A 23,736-nucleotide genomic window follows, 5' to 3' on the forward strand; every position below is an offset into this window, starting at 1 on the left:
TACTTGTTGTATAAACAGCCTGTTGTAGGTCTGGAAATCAAATTTCTGCAAAGCCCTAAATGCCAGCTATAATAAATGAAAAAATAGTATATATGATTTGTTTTATTGAAAGAAATATCTGTTTGGATTTAGAGCCCTGTTTTATATTGGCCATATTTAATAACACAATATATTTGCTTTTTGGTGTCAATGAATTTATCTCTTAGCCTGGTAGAAAATGCATCTGGATGCAGTGCCCTTTAGAGAAGTGTCAGTGTAATTATTCATTGTTTGAAAGAGCAATACGTCTCTGGGTGAAGGTGGATGTGATAGCAGACACAGGCCAAAAGCAAATATGAACAATGATTCATAAGAAGCATCATCCCCTGACAGCATCTTAGTTATTTTATATAATACATATATTTTAGAGCACTGCCAGATACTGACAAATAATGGTATATTTCTTCTAAAGGGTTGGACTACATCTGAGTGACTGTAGATAGTCAGTTAAATTAATCTGCATTAGAGCTTATTTTACATTTTTCTCTTTTTAATGATTTCCAAAAAGCCCCGAGCTATGCATTTGTTTTTGTTTCCATAAGAGCTATACACAATTCCCTACATTTATGTTTGATTAATTATATTGCATAGCTGTCTTGGAGAGAATACGTCACTGTATACTACTGTAGTGAAGGTTGTTAAGAACTATAAGAATACACTCAAGAATGTGTACTGGTTAAAACCAGGGAGGTTCCTTCTTTATAAAGAGAATGCTAGAATGTTTCTGTCAAGTAACAAATAGAATGGCACCCCTGAGAACATCAATTGTGAAAAGTGAAAAGTCACTGTCCATTTAAGTATTTATGTTCTTGCTAATTACAATGTCTAATTAGGTTAGATGCATGTGAAGTCAACTCACAGTAGTACAAATTAATCCATTATTTATCAAAGAAATTATACAATGAAAAAAATGCTTTTATTGTAGACTTGTGTGACGTGTTACTAGAAAGAAGAATGAATATACATGAACCATATTATGATTTCCCTACTTTTCGTAGTATGAGGATCGAGCTCAGTGAGCGTCTTATTGTAAATTAATTTTCCATGGTAACAATGGATGTGATAAGCATGTTATTGCCTGCTGGTATGCTTCACTGCGATGCACTCTGTCTAGGAAGTGAGCAGTTGTTTTATGTTTTGTGGTCTGTGACTGATAATGGCAAACTGGTCTGCAGGGACCACAAATTAGGTAATGTCTTACAATCCCTTATATGATTAATGGTGTAAAATAATTTATTTCTCTGAGGAAGCTGCACTCTAGTTATTATGTACAGTTTGCTGTTACCCTTTATAAAGGTTTCAGATTAAATATAATATGTTTCTGTGATTTATTGATCTTTGTTGTCAAATGAGAAATAATGGCAGAACTGTTAACCTGAAACTCTGAGCACAACAAATCACTTAGTTTGCTATATAATTTAATAAAGTTGTTATATTCAAAAGCCCTAGGAAAAATATACCTGAAATAAATGGCAAGGCACATAATCCAAAGTGAAATAATAACAATTCAAAGACATAAATAACACAATGAATCCAATATAATAAATACAGTATGTGTTTTGCATGCTAATACTTATCGTACATTCTACTTCAAACTGTTGAATGAAGTATTAGTATTATTATTGTTGTTGTTGTTGTTAAGGGGGTGTCTCCACAATGTTGTAAAATACACCTATGACATTCTATATATGGGGTAAGGGAGTAGTAGTGTTGACAGTAAGGGTTCTAAAGAAATCAAATATATTTTTTCTTCAAGCATTGAATTCAAACCATTGTGATTTTTCTCAGTTTCTGCATCTTGTGTTTTGATCAGGGGTGTCAAATTAAATGAGGTCGCGGCCGTCAGTGCAAAGAAATAGGCTATGGAAATATAACGAAAGGAATGTGTAGCGTGGATAATGAAAATGTTACCACTTTTTAAGGTAACCAGATTTTTAAAAGTGTTTACAAAAATAACAAATATGTTTTACGTCTCCCTGTATCATGATCTCGATTAATATTGACAAGTTAAGTACCCCAGATATTGTCAATTATTATTTCTCTATGGGAGAATGAAACTGCGTTCCAGTATTAAAAGTGCATATTTGTGTTGCCAAGTATGAAATATACAGTATATTTGTAGCTAACTGATTGTAACTATTGGCAGAACATTTTCTTAAGAACCATTAATACATTTATAAAGAATTATGCATACGCCAACAACAGTCTAGAAACCATAATTTACTCAAACAGTTTTTCACAAAAGTGTTAGCATTATTTCGTGGATAACCTCCACATAAGATTAATCAATTACAATAAGTGTCACTACATAAATGAATCACACATCTATGACATCGTGTGCGGCATCAACTTTTATTTTGTATGGGATTCCTTTACCTTGTCCTGACACCGTTATCAATGGATCAGGTAGTGGTTTTGTTAATCGTAGAGTACTTGAACATCTGTCTGTCATTTGTCAAATTTGCGTGGTTATCTTTCAAGTCGGGTTCAAGAGGGTTTCTGCGCACTTCCGTAGGAACCCGATCAAAACATCACTCTATCAAAGCTGCCATTGGCCCCTGCGCTCGTCACTCAGAACAGGTCCCTTCCACTTCCTGTTCTATAAAACTGACATCAGCGCAGGTTCGTCCTCTTTTGCCTCTTCGCTGGACCCAGGAACGTAAGCTATCTGTGTCTGTGTTTATTTCGGCTGGCTGGCTCACTTCATAGTGTTGTTCAACACCGTTTTCGTTACACATCGTCTCCGTCTTGTGTGCATTTAGTTATTATTGATAGCTAATCCCAATTCTGTCCCGTCTGCGCACCGGAGGTCCGGCTGCGCTTTCGGTTTCAGTTTTGTTCACAAGAAGAGCCTTTTAAAAATAATAGTCGTGTTTATATAGTGCTATATATATTCCGACTGATTGCTGTGTTGTTTTTTTGTCCACAGGGCTTTTTCCTCCACAGCAGGAGCGCTAGCAGCGGCAGTAAAATCTGAGGCCCGGCTGCCCGGCCTGAGCCTCGGTGTGTTGTAAGAGATCTCGCCCGCGTGAGGTGCTCCTCCGTCGGCTTGTGCCCGCACTACAGCCCGCCGCTGTAGGAGATCTCGCTCTCTGAGTTCGCTGAGAACGAGCACTGCTAGCCCTCCCGGACCGTGCGTGTGTGCCTCGGTTCGAGATCCCTCTACGGCTGGTGGTCTACTACCCTCGGCCCCCTCGGACCCTGGACTCCCCAGACTCACCCGGTGTCCCGGGAAACCCCGGCACACACGGTGTGGTTAAGCCTATGGGCCTACGCGGCGCTTGTATCCAGCACCTGGTGCTTGGTATACACAGTGTTCAGTCCGGCAACAGCAAGGTTGCATTGGTTGGTGTTGCAGCGCCCCCGTGTATATAAACGTTGCCAAGTGGAGATGCACTTACAGTGCCCGGAGGTCTGCCATCTTACCGGGTGCCGCCGCACTCGTGGCTGCACCCGGCGACCCCCCACTCCGGTGAGTGACGGGGAGGCCTCGGGGGCGCTGGATCTCCGCTCCTCCCCGAGCCCCTCTGTCTCCTCCTCCAGGATGGTACTGCTGGGGACAGCCGCGCCTCCTGCGCTGGCATCCCCACCTACTCTCGCTGCTGAGCCGGCTGTCGCTCCCGCACCTGCCATGGCAGCTACCCCCCCTGCGACAGCCCTGCAGCCCCTGCCTGACGTGCCCACAGTGCGCGCCGCCACGCATGCACGCGAACGACAGGGAAGAGCGGTGGAGCGACGCCCACGGGCTCCCTCCCCCTCTTCTGAGTCTTCGCTGGCCTCCTCCCCGCCGCGCTGTCGGCGAAGGAGGTCAGGCTCAGCGGACAGGGAGCGCGATGAGGCCATCCTCACTCTCAACAGCAGGATGGACCAAATCTGCACTCTCCTGACCACGCAGGCAGCGCAAGCAGCGCAACAGGTTCCGCCCCCCCCCACACCATGACGCTCCGCCGCCAGCTCACACCGCACCGGTGGAGACTGAGGGGAGTCTGTCTGCCCCATCCCAGGAGGAGGGCAATAGACGGGCCACCTGGGAGGAGGACCGCCTGTCTCTGGGTCCTCACGAGGACTCAGAGCTCGAGGCGGAGCTCATGGAGGAGGAGCTGGTCGATCCCACCCCTCCACCTCCGTTGAGCATAGACACCACTCCTGCTCCCACGGGACAGGACAGGGAGTTCTGGGCAGTCATCCAGAGGACCGTGGAGTCTCTCCAGCTTCCCTGGCCCTCTGATCCTGCCCTCCTCTAGGTTCGAGAGTGGCCACACGGGCCCTCCTGCTGCTGTCTGACCTCCTCGATGAACTGAGGGCTACCTGGGACCATTCACCAACAGCCCTCGTCCTAGCCAGGAGAGGGGAGGCTTATGCCAGGACACAGGGCGCGTGAATTCCACCATAGCCGCACTCGTCTCCCTACCTCCGCTGTCCGCGGAGCCACGCAACCTGGCCTGTCCTAACAGGCAGTGTTGCGTCACAGAGACACTGCTCCGAAGGGCTTATGAGGCAGGAGCCCAAGCGGCTCGCCTCAGAAACACCGAGAGCCTACTGGCCCTGTACTTGGCCTAGCTGGCGGAGCCCTCTGAGCATGATGGCACATCACCAACCCCGCCCCCTATCTCTGAGATAGTAGCCGCAGTTGACCACCTCGTCACTGTGATGTGCCAGGCCATCAAGCTTGGCGACTGGCTCACCACGGTGGATCTGAAAGATGCTTACTTTCACATCCCCATTGCGCAGGCGCACAGGAAGTTTCTCCGCTTCGCCTTCGAGGGCCAAGCGTTCGAGTTTACTGTTCTCTCCTTCAGCCTGTCACTAGCGCCACGCACTTTTTCCAAGTGCATGGACGTCGTGCTAGCCCCTTTGCGTTGCCAGGGGGTCCGCGTCCTCAATTATCTAGACGACTGGCTTGTTTGTTCTTATTCGAGGGAGCAGGTTGAGATACACACGAACCTGATTTTAGGCCGCCTCTCTGATTGGGCCTTCGGGTCAATCGAGAGAAGAACCACCTGACGCCAACTCAGCAGGCACAGTTCCTCGGACTGCGCCTAAATTCTGTTGCCATATTCGCCACGCTGGCACAAGAGAGAGTTGCCTCAATACACATGTGTCTCTCCCTCTTCCGACTGAGAGCTCGTGTCAGGGTGTCCCTTTGCCAGAGGCTGCTGGGCCTCCTAGCAGCTGCATCACAGACCCTCCCCCTTGGCCTCCTTCAATTGAGGCCGCTGCATTGGTGGTTCAGGTCTCTCGGGATGCACTCTCGCCGCGATCGAGCACACCGAGTCACAGTCACTCCAGCGTGCTGGAAGGCGCTCCATTGGTGGCAGAGCCCCCACAATTTGACCCTCGGTGTGCCCCTGGGGCTAGTTTACCACCGAGCAGTCATGACGACAGACGCCTCCAAGCAGGGTTGGGGAGCAGTCTGCGACGGACTTGGAGTCTGAGGCAGGTGGACGGAGCCCGCACGGGCCCTCCATATCCACATCCTGGAGTCACAAGCAGTATTCCTTGGACAATGGACAATGGAGCACAATGGAGCTCTTCCACTCTGTACTGTTTAGTTGAGTTGGATGCTCTTGTGCTGTGCACTGACAGCATGAAGGTCTTGCTGTCACGCGATATGTATGTATTGTATATTGGTCAGCTCGGCTACTCTGTTGACTAGCCGGCTATGTATTATGTTGTATTTTTCTCATTGGGTCTGTGGCCCCGCTCCTATTGGATCAGGGGTCCACTGCCATGATATTGCGCGGAGGCCGCACAAGTGCTTGATTGCCCGCGCCAGACATTGTGCAAGTAGATTACGGCCTCGCTCCTAGCTGCACTAGTAGAGCAGCCGGCCTTGCTTTAGTAAGCGGAGGGCGTAAGAGTTGTCCTCTGTAGCCCCGCTTTGTATATGCTGATTGCAGACAGTTCCCGGTAGAGCGTGACTACGGTCCTCGCTCCTGGGCGGCTCAGGTGTGGCCCTACGGGGTCCCTGAGGTTACTGTCTGGAGTTGTGTTGCCGAGGCCCTTAGCGGTGCACCTTATCTCCCTTAGCTTAGCTCCCTTATCAGCTCGCTGCCTCCTCCCTTGCGACGGTTTTGTTATACAGTAACCCCTCCCCCTTGGGCAGGGTTTCCGACTTGAAAGATAACGATAGATTGCGTATGCAACCCCGGGTTATCTGAGAAAGGAAGCACTGCCCAAGGGTTGCAAGGTCGTGCGGGAGTCCAGGCTCCCGGCAAAAGAGGACGAACCTGCGCTGACGTCATGTTTTATAGAACAGGAAGTGGGAAGGGACCTGTTCTGAGTGATGAGCACAGGGGCCAATGGCAGCTTTGATAGAGTGATGATTCGATCGGGTTCCTACGGAAGTGCGCAGAAACCCCTCCCCCTTGGGCAGTGCTTCCTTTTTCAGATAACTGGGGTGAAAACCTATCGTTTTCACATGCAACTGGAAATCTCAGTAGGCACACAGGTCTGATGCATGTGCCTTTTGTTTATGTCATCCTGAAAACCGTATTACCATATTACATATGGTACCAATAATTAGTGTTTACCAATATAATTAAAATGTTCGTCTCTTCATTCGATCAATCACGTAAAGACATGCCTTGTCTTTTTTTAAGGTTTTAAGACTTTTAGGTGAGTCTAAACAAGGGAAAGTGAAAAACCAGCACATTTAAATGATTTTGAGAGAACTCGGGACATGGGGATGTTTAATTGAAATCCCTGACTGTCTCGGTAAAAACATGTCATATCAGACTTGGGTCATTATTGCATATGATATCCCTCCATAGTAGCTACCGTAGGAATTATTAACTATAATTATTTTCTTTTTACTCATATTATTCACAATAGGGTAGCCAATGCATGTTATTCATTGTAGCTTAACAATGTAGCTCCCCATGTAATTTTGTCATCACAATTAATTAAAATATTAAACCTATTATTTTCACATGCAGTAGATGTTTCTCTTTAAACCATAGACTTAGACTTACTGCGTATGTATGTCAGTTTGTCAGATGTTGGATTCTTTTCATTCTAAATCAGGAATTAATTCAGTTGGGTATCCTATCGATCATAAATTATTTAATAAAGCCTGAAAAATGACAGAACTTCACAGGTACATCTGCAAATACGTCCTCCTGAATCTCACTGGCCATCTTGCTATATAACTTTGCAGACTGACGCCATACTATCTAGAATGCAACTGAGCCAGTAATGCATCCAATATTTTAAGTCCAACCCACTCAAAACCAACATGCTAAATGAGAAATGAACACCTTGACATAGGATGTAGAGACAGGGCCCACCGCTTATCAGTAATCTACTAACTTTATCATATGAATTAGAAATGTGATTTTTTCATGTCTTTTTTAATTATTATTATTATGTATTTATTTTTAATGTTACTCATTTGTACATACTGTTTGCAGTAGCGTTCTTGAGAATAGCCATTGACAATCTTCAGAACTTTTTGCATTGATAGGCAACTATAAAACTTTGATAATTATACAACACTATAAAACATATGTTATTGTATAGTAGGAATGGCCCTAGTTCAGCTTGATACTGGGCAGTGGCTCAGCATAATTTAAAAGGTTGTTTCATGCCAACATTTTCAATTTTTTCTAAGCAGGGACAGAAGTAAATATGTTCCAAGGAGTTACAAGAGTTGGTTGTGAAAAGAGACAAGGAATTAGACCTCCAATAGTCCTGTTGAGATACAGTTTATAGGGAAATTGTCTAATTATATTGATTAGTACTGTAAACTGATATTTATAATAAAACTCAATGCAAAGATAATTTCTCCTACAGGAGCTGAAGTGGTACACTGTTTAAAGGAACATTTATTTTGTGCTGGTTTTAGATAATTGTAGATGGGCTGGTAATATCAATAAGCATGTTTGTTTGTTTTTGCCGTAAGAATGTCTCATGGGAAATATTTAATATATCAGTTTTAGTCTGATGACAATCAATCTTGTGTAACCTTATGTAATCACTATGTACATTTGTATCAGTCCACTTGATTTGTAAAATAAATAACCTTTTGATGTCGTCATATTTAAAATGATGACACACATCTTCTGTATTCCCATGTAGGAAAAAGAGGCTTTGCTTAGTGCTGTTAAAATAGATTATAAAGTAATCAGACAGCACATGGTGTACTGAAGCCTGCCAGTGATTATGTTTACAGTGGATATAATGCTATTAACTCAACTGATAACCAACAAGTGCACATTTAGTAGAAAAGGCATCGGCAAATGTCTCACACATGATTTTAATGAAGTCTGGAAGATCAGAGGTTAACCTGTTAAATACTCCAGGCTCACTACCATCTGTGTACAACCAGTTGCATGCTATTTTGGCTTTGTCTGATCCTACTAAACATTAATCTTGTTTTAGCTCTATTACAAACACAACTTTGATTGCAAATATATGAGCAATGGAGACGTTCCCAAGTTTGCCTTTTGTCAGAGACAGAAATAAGATGTCTGTTGTTTGTTGTGTAACTACAGTAGTCAATAGGTTATACACAGACATGAGATTATTAACGATAAATTACATGTAACTGTGTAAGCAGTATCATTTTCAAAGAACAGCATGGTGTAACTAATGTTTTCTAGATCTAATTAATCTCCCAGTTCAAGATGATATTACTAGAGTGTGAAACTTATGGGTATTATGAGCCATACCACTATTTTATATGTCACAAGGAAGAAAGGGTCTATATCTATTTAGCCAGTGTGTTAAAATGACACCTTAAACAATGTAGGCCTTTTCCAATAGTTAGGCCTACAAGTTTGTTCCTGTGATCTGAAGCTATTACATGTGTTTTAAATGTTAAAAGTGTATACTGGTCTGAAAGACATTCTGTCAACCTTTATACAAATGGAAGTCATTTTAAATATTAAATATCAAAAAAGGCATTTGAGTGGGGGCTAGCAGGTGAGGGGTGGACTACAGAAAAACAAAACTGTTTTACATGTACTTACGAGAGACCTTGTTCTATTCGGTTCTGTTCCGATCAATAGCTAACATTTCGTATTTCTTCATTCCAGGGTCAGGACTCAATGACGGTCAATGGCATGATGTGCGCTTACTGGCCAAGGAAAACTCTGCCATGTTGACAATCGACAGGGATGAAGCCTCAGCCGTGAGGACAAACACCCCGATTCAAATCAAGACAGGCGACAAATACTACTTCGGAGGTATTTTCTTTCTCAAGCCGGCATACCCAAATGCTGGAGTAACTTGATTTTTATTTGATGTATTAATGTTTGATTATTATTATTTTTAATAGGCCTCTAAATCAAGGCTCAAAGCAATATCAGTGCAAAAATAAGAAAGGTTTAAGAAAACATTTGAATAATTTTCACAGCTGAGATTAAGGAGGGGAAAAAAAAGCTCATGCAATAAAACAATATACCAGTAATGATGGAACATGACAAGAAGAATGTATGCATCTTACTTGGTGTATATGAGTTAGTTCATGAAATATGGATGAGTCTCTATAGGTTTAGGATTTACATACACTTACATCTACATCTAAAGCTTTTTCTACTTTGTTAATATTAACTAATTCTGTTGACCCTCCTACATATACTAGATTCAATTGCTTATGAATGTGACATGTTGTTTTTAATTATTATTATAATTTCAGCACTCTCTGTAACAGATGTCATTTAATACTATATTGCAGGTGACAGTATATCCTACAGATTTAAATCTAGATGGTTTTCAGAAGACAGTCTGATTCAACAAGCTAGTCCCTCTACATTTAATCTACTCTCTTTAACCCAGGAATCTGTAGATTAGTACAGAAGCTCTTGCTCACACATTGGAGGTTTATTGCCAGGTCTGATGTTTGCAATAATGAGAAAGTACACATATTTCTGTGGAATAGCCCTCAAAAGATATGAACTGTTATTACACTGCTGTGAGGGAATGTTTTTAGTACATATAGGCAATATACTATGTACTAAATGTGTTCTTCAGTTTTCTTTTCTCTTTTTTGTTCACATATGTATTTATAATTTATTTATCAGTTATGGCGCTCCCGAAGCTGCTTACTTACACCTACCTGTCAATGTATAACAAGTATGAATGTGCACAATTTGTGAGAATGAACAGCTGGTAAATGCCATAAGGTGTTGAGACATATCAGTATCTAACAGATGAAATAGTTAGTAGAAAAAATTAAACCCGTCAATGAAACGTACTCATGAAGAAATAAAATATTCAGAAAAAAAAAAAAAAAAATCCATCCATCCATCCATCCATTTTCGAAACCACTTATCCTGGCGAGGGTTTTGGGGAAGCCGGAGCCGATAACGGCAGGCATAGGGCGCAAGTCAGGAATACACCCAGGACGGGACACACACACACACACAAACACGCACACGCACACGCACACATACACACACACACACACACACAAGCACACACACACACACACACACACACACCTACTTGGAAATTTAGAGAGACCAGTCAACCTGCATGTCTCTGGTTGGTGGGAGGAAACTGGAGTGACAAAAAAGCCCATTCCAAGGTAAATACTCTGCATGTTAATATATTACACTGTGTCACACCAGTGAATAATTAAACAGTGGAGTTCCAGTTGAAGGTTGTTTCAGTCATGGTAGGGCAGAGGATTGGACTTGGAGGTGATTTTGTTCAAATACTTTATTTAATCAGTTACACACTGTTAGAGACCATTTTACAGAGGCTGGGAACAATGAGGGTTTAATGTGTGTATTCTACAAACATATTACTTCTTAGGTTGAGTGTCAGGACCTCTGAGCACCTCTAAATTAGACTATGATAAATGTCAATATCTACTCTTGAATACTGTTCCGTTCTTAAGAAGTCATTTCATAGAATGTATATGATCTTAAAATTGCCAATTCCAAATATGGAAACAACAAAACAATAATATACATCATTATTTATATTATTATGCAACAGAAAAGCTATTTAACTATGATTTGAGGGCTTTGAACAGATTTGAGGAACACTAAGTCATTCTAATAACCATGCTTGCCGAGCTTGTAATTATTATCATTCCAAGAACCTCTTGAAAGATCCCAATGAATCAGCATTTTCATCATGGCTCGCAATTTTATTTCAACTTCCCGCTGGGTAAGTAGAGCCAGCTGAGCTTAGTGTGCATCGTTTTAATTACCGGATATGCTTGATGGACTTTATCTTGTTTGGTCATGAGACAGTTATTTCCCTTCTGAGAAAACTTCAGTCAAAAATAAACAAATTCATTCACAAATAATTGCATGTTGTTGTTTGGTTTAGTTTAGTTTTTTTTGTCTTGAAAGCTTTAAAGGTCACCTGGTTGTCAAAGACCTGGATGTATCAAACAAAAATGAATGTACAGACCTGTGGGAAAAAACAGGTTAAAAAAACAAGGGGTTCTCATCCAAAATGGAGGAGATAGGTATCATCAGATTGCCATTCTCACTCTATCCGTCCCTTTTCTAAACCCAATATCAGTACCATTTAAAAAAAGACAGATTGGCCCAATGGAAGCAGGTAGCACAGGACCCATGTAAAAAGCAATCCAATCTGTCTTCCTATAGACTGCATTGCTTGGCACTATCAACCCGCCTGCCAGTTAATTCTGAGGGATAGTGCGGCTGATAGCTTTATCAGGCCCACTCATCTTCTAAAGAACTAAATGAAAAAAGATACTGTTTCCAGGCATTTGGCTGTTTGTAGCCTGACAGCACATTTACAGATGACGGGCAGAAAATGAGATTAAAAAGGTTTTATCCTCTTCTACTGTCCATGATTGATTGGCTGTATAGAAGCGTAATTATCAATCAATGTTTAGCATCAGTGATGTCCTGGGGAAGGGAGTCTGCATGAGGCGTGTTACTCATTTATTTGCAGATGTTTTCCTTTATAAACTTGGATAGGCATGTGTTCCAACTAAAATGTGTACAACATACAACGTACAGTGTGCACAACATTGTCATACACAGTAACTTTATATGAAGGAGACTTAGGACCGGATTAAATCAAAACTTTGACCCACCAGCTAATAGAGAACTGTTCTCAGTTGCGGATTCATTTTCAGTCAGATGCCACTTTCTTCTAATCAGAAATTTAACCACTATGATGTACAGGTTTGTAGTTTGCTATTAGCGGGTGGGTCAGCGTTTTGATTTAATCCAGCCCTTAGTTGGTACAGAAAATAGAAAACATTGCAATTTCTGAATCGTAAATCTGAGCAGGTGCAGTGGGTGAGAAAAAGATACACAAGACGCAAGGCAGGCAGATGGTAGTGGCCAAAATGTTTTAGTCAACACTTGAAGAGTCCAAATTATGTAGTTGAAGCAAGTGACAAGATCACCAACCACTAAATGGTTTTCTATCAATTCATCACATCTTAATTAACCCTGTGGAAATACAACTTACTTTACTAGAAGTTAAAGTTGACTGTATGAAATCAATATAACATTGTCAGCCAATGATATTTATTTAAATAACAAAAGTATGCATACCATTGGGATTTGTGTTTGTTTGTGTTACAAATAATACATAATCTGCTGCTTACCCCATCTCAGTTAACCCAGTAGAAATATAGCCCAAATAATATGAGAAACATTCAACTCTATGACTAACAATCATTAAAAATATATACTTTTTGTTAAATTATTATTTCATATATATACAAAATAAATGTGAATCATTGTACTGATATGTATTGTGAGTCTTGGTAGATGCAGCTTGGTAGATTTAGATTATTATTTGTTTTGAACTAAATAATAGTGTCTACAAGCACATGTTTAGAGAAGATAAGGTGCTGTCTGAAGTATTAGTGTATGCCAAGTTCATTCCAAGACTCATTAGAAGAGAAGTCACATTCACTCTGTAGAGAAGGTTTTTTATGAATCTTGGCATCTTCTTCCAGAATTGAGGTCAGGTGTGTCATTGTGAGTGATATCCGTTTTAACTTTGTACCCCAGTTGTGCAAGGTCAAGTATCGTTGGATGGAGGAGAATGGAAGTGTGTGTTTAGCCATTGTTTGGAGGAACAGCTTTGGAATACTCAGTGTACCTCTCTGAATAGAACGAATGGGCTGCAATATAGGATTTAACCCTAGCGAGCTTTAGCCATCATTAGAATACAGAATGCTTTCTGAAACAAACAAACAAACCAACCAACAAGAACGGTCATGACATCTGTCTGCCAGACGAAGGCCAGGACTAAATCATTACTATTCAGGAAGAAGGTTTGTGCAGTTTCATGACAAGGTTTTTTGTGCTGGAACGTCACTTAAAAACCCTTGACATGAATTGTGCTAGGATAGAGAAGGTTTGTGTATTACTGTATTAAGTGTGTTAGGCCTGTACGAAATCAAAACATTGCCTCATCTGTCAAATCACAAATAAAAAATATCCTGTGTTTTATAATCCATTTTAATAAAATAAAAATAAGAATTTGAAGTTAAACTTGAAGCTGCAATTAAGTATTGGAATTGGAATTCGCACAATGTTCATCTTACCTTCATTATTTTGTTTTGGAAGAGTGAATTCTGATCTCAGCTAAAAACCTTTGTTATAGCCTAGTCTTAGGTATTAGGCCTCACTTTTCATTAGATATGCTTCGGATTTATCGAAAGAATACAATACAAGCAAAATCTTTTCCTCATGATTGCACAGCAATAGCTTACATGCTGTCCATCTCCCATTTTTAAGTGAATTCAATGCAGAATTAAATATATATTGTATAGCTTAGCCGAAGAAAGACTGACCTTTCCCCTCAGCGGTAACCCTTCCTCTGATGCATTTTGGCGTCCTGAAAAAACTAAGAAAAAAAAAGATAATTAAATGTATCAAGTTTCAGGAGAAACAATGATAAAATATGGCTATTTATAATAATAAATATGCAAATATGCTTAAAAGATTTGTAATCACTTATTATATGCCCTTATGTTAGATTGCCGTCAGTCATTTTAATTCAAAGAACCTTTAGAGAACAGTTTAATATGTTCATGTTTTTCGTGTATTGTCTTCATTCATATCTACTTATACTATTTAGGTTTGCATCACATTATTGTCAAATTAGAAATTCAGGCCTCCTCCACTTGATGGAAGACAATACATGGGGCCAAATCTTATGTTTTCATTATAAACTGAGGCTTTTCTACTGTTCAGTAGTTTCAGTTTAGACACTTAGTCTCTTAGACTCAAAATCCATTTTACGGAGAATGATTTTGCTTTTCTCTGGAACAGTGTTGAAGGGGAAAAAATGAATTGAATTAGATGTATAGCTGTAGAAGCATTCATATGAGAGATTTTCACAGAGGTAAAAAGCACAGGGAAGAATATCATAACTGCTAAAACAGAGGGGACAAGGTCACCTGATATGGTTTGAAGTACATATTGTTTCAAATAACACTTAACATTATTTGAAGCAGCCTTAACAAACACTTATGGATATTGTCATATTTCATGTAATCTTACCTTTAAATAGCCATACTCTCTTTAATGAAAAGTACACTAATTAGCATTAAACCTACAGCCATATATTTAAAATATAAAATTTGCAGATTAATGATTAGAACCAGTTATAAAAATATAAATGTAATTTCCGCATCATAAAGACTGATATGGATATCTTTTTATCTTATAATGTTATGGGATAACATCAGAGATTAATCAGAAGTGAAGACATTCCCTACTTTACATGTAATGTATGTTTTAAAGTTGTTATAACTTTTACACTATTATATATATATGAAAACAACAAGACATATAGTGTAAAAGTGCAGATTTATTGACAGACAGTGCATGGTAAAAAATACCCTAGCTCTTCTTTGAGCCTAACTAAACATATAGCAAGGGTCCCTCCCTAATCACATGAATAATCAAAAATACAAACACAACAAATGGCAAACAAGCACCACCATAATCCAAGTATTTTATCCTAGGTTCGAAGCCACATTCGTTACTATTGTTTAAATGTTGTTTCAATTCTGTCTCTTTCACTCGTTGTTCTTGTCGTTGTTCACACCTACACCTCACCATGACTTGGCTTAAATATAACAGCTATATAAATATAGAATGGTGAAAGAAATGCATTTTTCCAATAATTAAATGTTTCAATATCTTTTACCCATTGTGTAAAGTAGATCGACGTTAAAGCTCTGGCACATGAAAAATAAATAGTTGTTAAATAGTTTAGAGCTTGCGGTCAAGTCCTCGTGAAGTTAAACATGAGAAAATATCTTCATGAATCCACTGCTGATTCTTCCATTTCCCTAACTGTGATATGTGCCAAAGGGACCCACAATGCTACCAGATCTGTCTTTAGATGTTTCTCTGTATCGATCATTCGGAACATTGACAGCTATCCAGGTAATTTTGTATGCCAGCGACTTTAAAAACGTGACTCTGAGGACATTTTCTGAGCACTTCTTTGCTTTTCTAAACAGGTGTGTTTTTACCTAAGGGGAAATATGAATCTCATAGTTGCTATCATGACAATAAGCTGTTACTGGCTGATGTGTTGCCTGGTGGAGGATAGCTAGACATGTACTTGGGCAGGTGTAGAAGACAGATGTGTTTACATTTTTAAAAAAAGTCAAGGTTTCCCTCGCTTCACTGAACTGAAAGTTATTGAGGAACAACTCTCAATATCAGATGATTAACAAGTTTTGTTTTATATGTATTAGCATAAGAACCTGTAGAATCACTCCGGGTTGGAATTGGTTAACATCTCCTTGTCTTGTTTTTGATAACTGAATCATGGTTGCTCTGAGGGTACTTAGAACACTGGAGTGTGATTCGGAATTGTGAGATTCATAAGTTCAAATATAACTATTGACCGCCTGTTACTTGCTGATTTAATTGCTTATCGCTGGTTTCTATAAACCACTCAAAACAGGGTCAGTGTCAAATTTCAAAATACATTGATTAGCAATATTGCAATGCCTTAAATGGATTAATCATGCAAAAGAAAAATACCATATATTCTGAATGGCTTAGAAAAGTATGGTTTACTCATAGCAACAGACATAAATAGAGGTTTATAGGTCCACAAAACATGTGGTTAAAAACAACATTACTTTGACTTGAGTAACTATACAACAAAGCCCATAATCATATAATGTAATCTATCAAAACACATGTGACACTAAAAGTGTTTTTTTTCAGCTCCTGCACATTTGGTCACTTATAGCATAGTCTTTAACTGTTTGTTGTCACATTTTCAATATTAAGAAAAAATAATATTTTTATTTTGAAGTATTGATTCTTTTTAAATACACATTTGTGTATAAAATGTCGATTTTCTTTATTTGGACTGCCTTTAATGGAAAAGGATTGCAGTTTGAAGCAGATGTGTCTGTTATTTTCCAGTTTTGTATTCAACATTTGATGGTCTTAAAATAATTCTCACGAGGGACTGATGATAATAATAATAATAATAATATAATTAAATATAAATTATACTTATGTGCCTCTGTAGAAAATGAAAGAGAAGTGAAATAGTTATAATGCAATAACATATGAGAAGACAGAGAAAGTGTGGTGTCCAGTATTTACAGTAAACCCCAACTCTCTTCCTCTTCCAGGCTATTTTCTCAGAGGAAGCAGCTCCAGCTCCTCTCCAACGCAGCGCTCTTTTCAAGGGTGCATGCAGCTCATTCATGTGGATGATCAACTGACTGACCTGCATGCTGTGGAACAAGGCAAAGTTGGAAGCTTTGAAAATGTCAGCATCGACATGTGTGCCATCATAGACAGGTAAATGAGCAGGGCTCCCCTGTCGCTTTCTTGGTTAACACTCAGTAAACAAACACGCCTGGCTAAGCTAACAACTATACAAGTGACATCTGATTCCAGACTCAGTGGCGACAGCACTCGGCTATTCACGAGGGATCTCAGCCAAGGGGTGTGATCGCCAGGGAAAAGTCAGGCTTCACTGGAGTGTGCTTCAGTGCAGGTGCTCGTTCTGCAGATCCTGAGGAGAGCAGCTGTGTCACAAATCTAATAATAAGATTGCTAAACTTTCCTGCTTAGGCAGGAAGACACTCGAATCGAATGATAATAAATTGTTGATGGTATGATGGAAGGGTATTTATTGGGTGGTCATTAGAAACATCAGTAATTTAATTTAGCATCTGTGTGACCTTTTTCTCTTTTATTCTTCTCTTTAGTTTAGTACAACAGTTGACGGACAAAACTAGTCAAGGTTTTGTGAAGGAACAAGTGCATATGGATTGCATTTACATCATATTACGACATTACATTAGATAAAAGCAAAAGCAAAGATTGGTTTGGTTGACTGTAAGTGAAGTAAATAATGGTGGACACTGATTGGTATTCCTTCCCTACCTAAGCAATACAAAGGGGCTCCAACAGCTTGTTTTTAAGTGTGTCTAATCACATTGTTTAAGTAATTCAATAAATGCTTCGATTATGTTTAATCATTTTTTTATGTAATTTTAACAGCTATTTAACTTATATTGGTGTATTGGGAATTAGTACTGCATTCAAATTGGAACCAGCTTTATTACATTCACTCATTTGGTTTGTTCTTTGCCCCTTGGAACTTGATACTTCCTGAAGGACTACAATATCACCAGATTTAGGACAACCATTCCTATTTGTGATTGTAAGTGTTTAATAACACATTTTCCAATGTTTGATCATTTTCAACATAAAGAGTTCTGTAAAGATGTAGATTTGCATTTTAGACTTAATTTTATTTCCTGTTATACGGGTATCATTTAACTCTGTATAGCTGCTTGAAAATAATTTAGCAAACCATCCAGAATCATCTTTCTTTTTGAATGCCAAGATTTATATCAATTAAAATTAGTTTTGCTGTCAAGATTAAGTTAATAGTTTGGAAAGCAAGGTTGGCAATTCAAACAAAAATCAAACTTGGTGTGTTGCATATTTATTCTTGATCTTTTCACTTGATATGCTGCGTTCTTTGTTTGTTTTTAATTTAATATGGAGTTTGGATTTTGTTTCATGATTAATTCTCAGGGGAAAATCCACTCAAAATGCAACTCCTTTCTCTCTATTCTACTGCAGAACATTGTTACAGTCATCTATTTAATTATTTAATTGGCAGAGAATCTGCCAATTTAATTATCAAGTTGCTAGTTGATACAAGGTCACATAGTTAAGTGCTGTGTGGTGAGCTGCCTTTTTCAAGGCTTTCAATCATTGTGTCTGTTTTACAGGAAGTAAATTACTACTTCTGACACAATCTAATATTACAAAACATAAAAGAGCACAACTGAGAGCATAGACAAAGGGTATAGAAATGGGCTCATGTTAGCATAGATGATTAAAACAAATCATTGAGAAATATTGTACAGGACATTTTATGCAAGGCATTCATATTACTAATGAAAATAAAAATCTCATTAACACATACAAAAGCTTTCACAAAACAGCAAAAAGCACATTAATTAACACCTAAAATATTCAAATGTCAGGTATATAAACGAGATATTTATCTTTAAAAATAATTCAAGTGAACTGTTTGTCAGGAACTATATTGTCAGACGTGCCATAACCATTAAATGTAGGAAGTACAGTACTTATAATTATTTATAGGCCGCAATCTAAAATATTCTAAATGACACTTAGAACAGGGGATGTGCCAACTGACTGCAAGACAGCAAATGTCATACCAATCCACAAGAAAGGGGACAAAACTTAGCCAGGAAATTACAGACCAATCAGTCTCACCTGCATCACCTGTAAAATGTTTGAAAAAAATATTAGACAGAAAATAGAGGAGCATCTTAATGAAAACCTTATTCTTGGAGTCAACATGGGTTTAGACGAGGCAGATCATGTATTACTAATTTATTCAAATATTTTGAACATGCAACTGCAGATCATGTGAAAGCATATGATATGATCCATCCATTTTTGAAACTGCTTATCCTGGTGAGGGTTGCAGGAGCTGATCCTGCCAGGCATAGGGTATGATTCAGGAATACACCCAGGATGGAACACCAGTCCATTGCTGGGCAACACACACATCAATTTAGTGTGGCCAATTAACCTAACCCACATGTCTTTGGACATTGAGACGAAACCAGAATGCAAGGAGAAAACCCATGCAGACACGGGAGTACATGCAAACTGCACACAGACAGGTACCCCAAGCCAGGACTCAAACATGGGACCCTGGACCTGTGAGGCAGCAGTGCTAACCACTGTGCTGCCCCTATATGATATACTTAGTTTTTCAAAAAGCTTTTGATAAGGTTCCACACCAAAGACTGATCCTCAAAGCTGTAGGCATTCAGGGTAATGTAAGTAGATGGATTATGAACTGGTTGATGTGTAGGAGAATAGAACTAGATGAAGTAATGCACGAGAAAGACCTAGGAGTCTACATGGACTCCTCACTTTCTCCATCCAAACAATGTGGGGAAGCAATAAAAAAGGCGAACAGGATGTTAGGGTATATTGTCAAAAGTGTAGAATTGAGAACAAGGGCAGTGATGTTCAGACTGTACAATGCACTAGTTAGAGCTCATCTGGATACTGTGTGCAGTTCTGGGCTCCACACTTCAAGAAAGATATCGCTGCTCTAGAGGCAGTTCAGAGGAGAGCAACCAGACTTATTCCAGGTCTGAAGGGAAAGTCCTACTGAGAGACTGAGGGAACTGAACCTTTTCACCCTGGAACAGAGGAGACTACGTGGGGACTTGATCCAAGTCTTCAAAATCATGAAAGGCATCGACCACATCAAACCAGAGGAGCTTTTCCAGATCAGCAGGGACACACGCACCCGGGGACACAAATGGAAATTGGGCTTCAAGGCATTCAAGACGGAAAACAGGAGACACTTCTTTACACAGAGAGTCGCCACAATCTGAACAAACTCCCCAGCGATGTGGTTGAAGCTGAAAGTTTGGGAACATTTGAAAATAGACTGGCTAGGATCCTTGGATCACTTAGTTATTAATGGACACCAAACGAGCACGATTGGTCGAATAGCCTCCTCTCATTTGTAAACTTCCTTAAAGCTATTTTACTATTAGCAGTGACAGTTTAATAATATATATCCAACTGTATTTTATTGTTTCAGTGGTGTACCAGGCCCATAACTGCTCTACTATAATTATGTGAAATGGTTGCATGAATAATTGAGAACTTAGTAACTTTGACCTTCATTTGCTAACAGCCTTTATCAGAACAGGTGTTGAGAAAATCAAACCTTCTGTGTCTAATGATGTTAAAGATACTCAGCACAGCGTAAAAAAAAATCTAAACTGCGGCCAAACTAGTCCTGTACAGTGAAGCCTGACTGTGGTTTAAAATGTCTATATCAACCTGGGACAGAAAGTAATTGTTTTGGCAATTTTATTACTCATGCAGTAGTCTAAATACTTTATCTCTTGGACTATCATTTAACTGTTGTTTGCTCTGTGACTGACCTTCCTATCTTATATCTTAGTATAGCTGCCCCTTAGTGTTACGTTTGTGCTCTCTAAAAGGTATAAAACTGCACTAATGTGCAAGAAGAAAAATACTGTAAATCAATCCAAATGACTCTTTCTAGTCCCGAAATACAATTACCTTGCCAGTTTTACAAGTAAATCAAAAGCCTTCGACAAGTAAAGACATGAACTTAGTTGTAATTTAGATCAATTGAGTCAATTATGTATTCAGTTAATCAGTTCAGTGCTCAGTTGGAATAAAAATCACAAAATCATGTTACTCTGTTTCAGTGTTTTATCAACAATATTATTTAACAACTATTATACAAGGACATAAAACATGAAATCCTTCCATACTATGTATTGAGCAGAACCACTCTCTTTTTTACTGCAACTTAGTTTGCAGCTTAAAACATTCCACTTCAACCAAGCATTAAGTTATTTTCTTTTCTTTTTTCTAGCCAGGCTTTGTTCTTTATTTTGCCCTCAGCATCAGAATAAGGTGTTTCAATGGAACCCCTTCTGATTGTGTTCTTAATACACATCCTCATTCAAATTTGCATTTAAGTTAAACAGCTTGACAAAGCAACTGTGGCTGTGATATATATCACTGGAGCAGATTTTCTCCCAGGTGATTTTAGTACTCTACAACGTCCCTGTCACCCCTGGAAGTCTAATCTAATGTGAGCATTTTAAACTGATATTATCACGTTTTATTGTCCATAATAGCTGCTTCATATAACTGTCAGTTTCTATTACACAGACTCAACTCAAAATGGAAGTCGGCAGGCCAGATAGGGGTGGATGTCAGGGCCCTTGGCTTCAATCAGAAGCTTCCTCTTCTCAGAACACTAGCTTGTTCAGAATACTGAAAAACTCCCACTGTAGTTTGCATTAGCTCCCTATGGAAATTAAATTGTCTCTATTGACTCATAAATAAGGACGAGTGCTGCTTAGTTCATCCATGCAGTAACTGTACAGCCTAAAAGCCCTGAAAGCTGTGCAGTTGTTTACTCAAAAGGTGAATGGTGATTTTTTTGTCCATAGCTAAGCTGATAACTTTGCAGTGTTCGAAGGGCAGACTAAATTGCTATTTGTCTTGCAACAGGATTCCAAACATGTTGCATCCTCTTTAAATGGGTTTCAAAAAAATGACAAGGAAAATAGTGTATCAATAGATCATTTCTATTAGTAAATTAACAGAATTTCTATCATAGTTGATTTATTAAAAAATATTTCAAAATTACTCTGATTATGTGTATTGAAATTGAAATTATTATGAATATAATTTCTATCAATGGTGGGCTTATATACAATAATTAACTGCTAAAGGAATTATTTCAAAGCCATGTTAACCAGATAAAGAAAAAATAAACAAATCTGTCTTAGTGCAACATATTCGCCAGCCCCCGGAACGAACCTCTCCCCACCCCCAACCCTCAGGCCGCACCGTCTTTCACTGAAAACCTGGCTATACCCCTGGTGATCATTGATGGACTGCAATGGACTTTGACTGGACCACTCAAGGACATTCACTTTCTTCATTTTAAACCATTCCAGTGTGACTTTGGCCTTGTATTTCAGGTTATTGTCCTGCTGAAAATGTATTGTATTCGACACAGAATTGATTCTTTGCTGATTCAAGCAGGTTCTCCTCTTGGATTTGCCTGCAACATCCATTTCCCTCTCAATCCTGAACAGCTTCCCAGTCCCTGCTGATGAGAAGCTTCCGCATCATCATATTTGACAGTTGGGAAAGTGTTGACTGACTAATGTGCTGTGTTGAGTTTGTGCCAGATCTAATGCTTTGAATTTACAAGACAAGGTTACATTTTTGTGTTGTCTGACCTTAAAGCATTCTGTCACATGTCTGCAGTATCATTTACATGCTTTGTCGCTAACCCCATACAAGATGTAAGAATGGCCTTTTTCAGTAATGCCTGCTTCCTTGCCACTTGCCCACACAGACGAGCTTCCTTTTTGTTGATGTACGAACTCTGATTCCCATCTCAGACATAGAACTTTGCAAACCTTGGCTTCACAGTGGCATCACTTACCAGTTTTCTACTTGCCCAGCTCAGTTTGCAAGGGTGGCCTGATCTGGGTAGTAACTGGATGATATGAAGCACAATCCGCTTGTTAATGATGGTCTTCACTTTATGAAGTGACTTCGACATTTTCTTGTAATCTTCTCCTGATCCTGATTGGTCTTCGTGGTTGGTTGTGGTATCACTATGTTAGCTGTGGCTTTAAATTCAATATTTTACTGAGGAGATGTCGGAAACAGATTAATTTACTTTTAAGTCAAGTTCAACTACTTTCATTACACAGAGACAGAGACCATAACACTACTTTTGAAACCTTATAAATTAATCTTTTGTACCTGACTTGATTTATGGTTGCAGTAGCAAAGGCGTTGAGTACTTATGCAACTGAGAATCTTTCTTTGAAAATTGAACTTATTAACATAATATTAGCATGTTTTAGCTGTATCGGTTTGGATTAGATTGCATAGACTCTAAATTAAAAGTCCCATTAGAAAGTTTCATGATTGCACATAGACGGTAACAAAATGTGGAAACTTAGGCAGGTAAATATTTTTGCAAAGCACTGTATCTATTACATTTAGTCCATATTTACAGAATATCCTCTGAATTTTGGATTTCTATGCATGTGTATCTCATTTACAATTATAATATATACAATTATAATGTTGAAGCAAATCTGGCTTTATATCTTTGAAATCTTGTTAAAGCAGTAAGTGAATATTTTATTTAAGATTTCTTTCATGCTAACATGTAACTTCTTATCCACCATGACTTGTAGAATATGAAAAGGAGAGATACAAATAAACAGACTGATAATTTGATATTCCTAGTCATTTAAATTCTCTTTATGTCTGTTTAAAAAAAATATATAATTCACAGTTATTTAAGCATTTGGCTATTTTATCTGCTGTATCTGAATGCTCGAATGGGCATTCAATGGAGAATTTGAAAATAATGATCTGCCTTCATAGTCAAAGGATTTTGCTAATAGGCTGGGATAATACAAATATTGGGGGAGGGGGGGGTAGATAAAAGAATCCGACGCTGTGTGGTTTTATCATCTTTACAAATTATACAATCTGAATTAGTTTTATTGGAAAAAAGCAGGAAAGTTGGATGTTAATGACCCTGGCTTTATTAAGTTAAATTATGTGGTCTTTAAACTCTTTCAAAGGAGGCCAACCTCCGGCTTGGTTCTGCATCCACTAACAGAAACACAGTGTCCCTGGA

At 39.2% G+C, this 23,736-nt stretch overlaps 1 protein-coding gene across 1 annotated transcript in view; it reads left to right on the forward strand.

The window, feature by feature from the left end:
• Positions 1 to 23,736, forward strand: part of LOC136767860 (contactin-associated protein-like 2) — a 517,302-nt gene that overhangs the window by 305,186 nt on the left and 188,380 nt on the right. Inside the window, exons 9-10 of the mRNA XM_066721910.1 lie at positions 9,078 to 9,227; positions 16,613 to 16,784. Coding sequence (XP_066578007.1) covers positions 9,078 to 9,227; positions 16,613 to 16,784 — 322 coding nt within the window. The remainder of the gene's footprint in view (positions 1 to 9,077; positions 9,228 to 16,612; positions 16,785 to 23,736) is intronic.

The sequence above is a fragment of the Amia ocellicauda genome, chromosome 2 (genome assembly GCF_036373705.1).
Source record: "Amia ocellicauda isolate fAmiCal2 chromosome 2, fAmiCal2.hap1, whole genome shotgun sequence".
NCBI classification, from domain to species: Eukaryota; Metazoa; Chordata; class Actinopteri; order Amiiformes; family Amiidae; genus Amia; species Amia ocellicauda.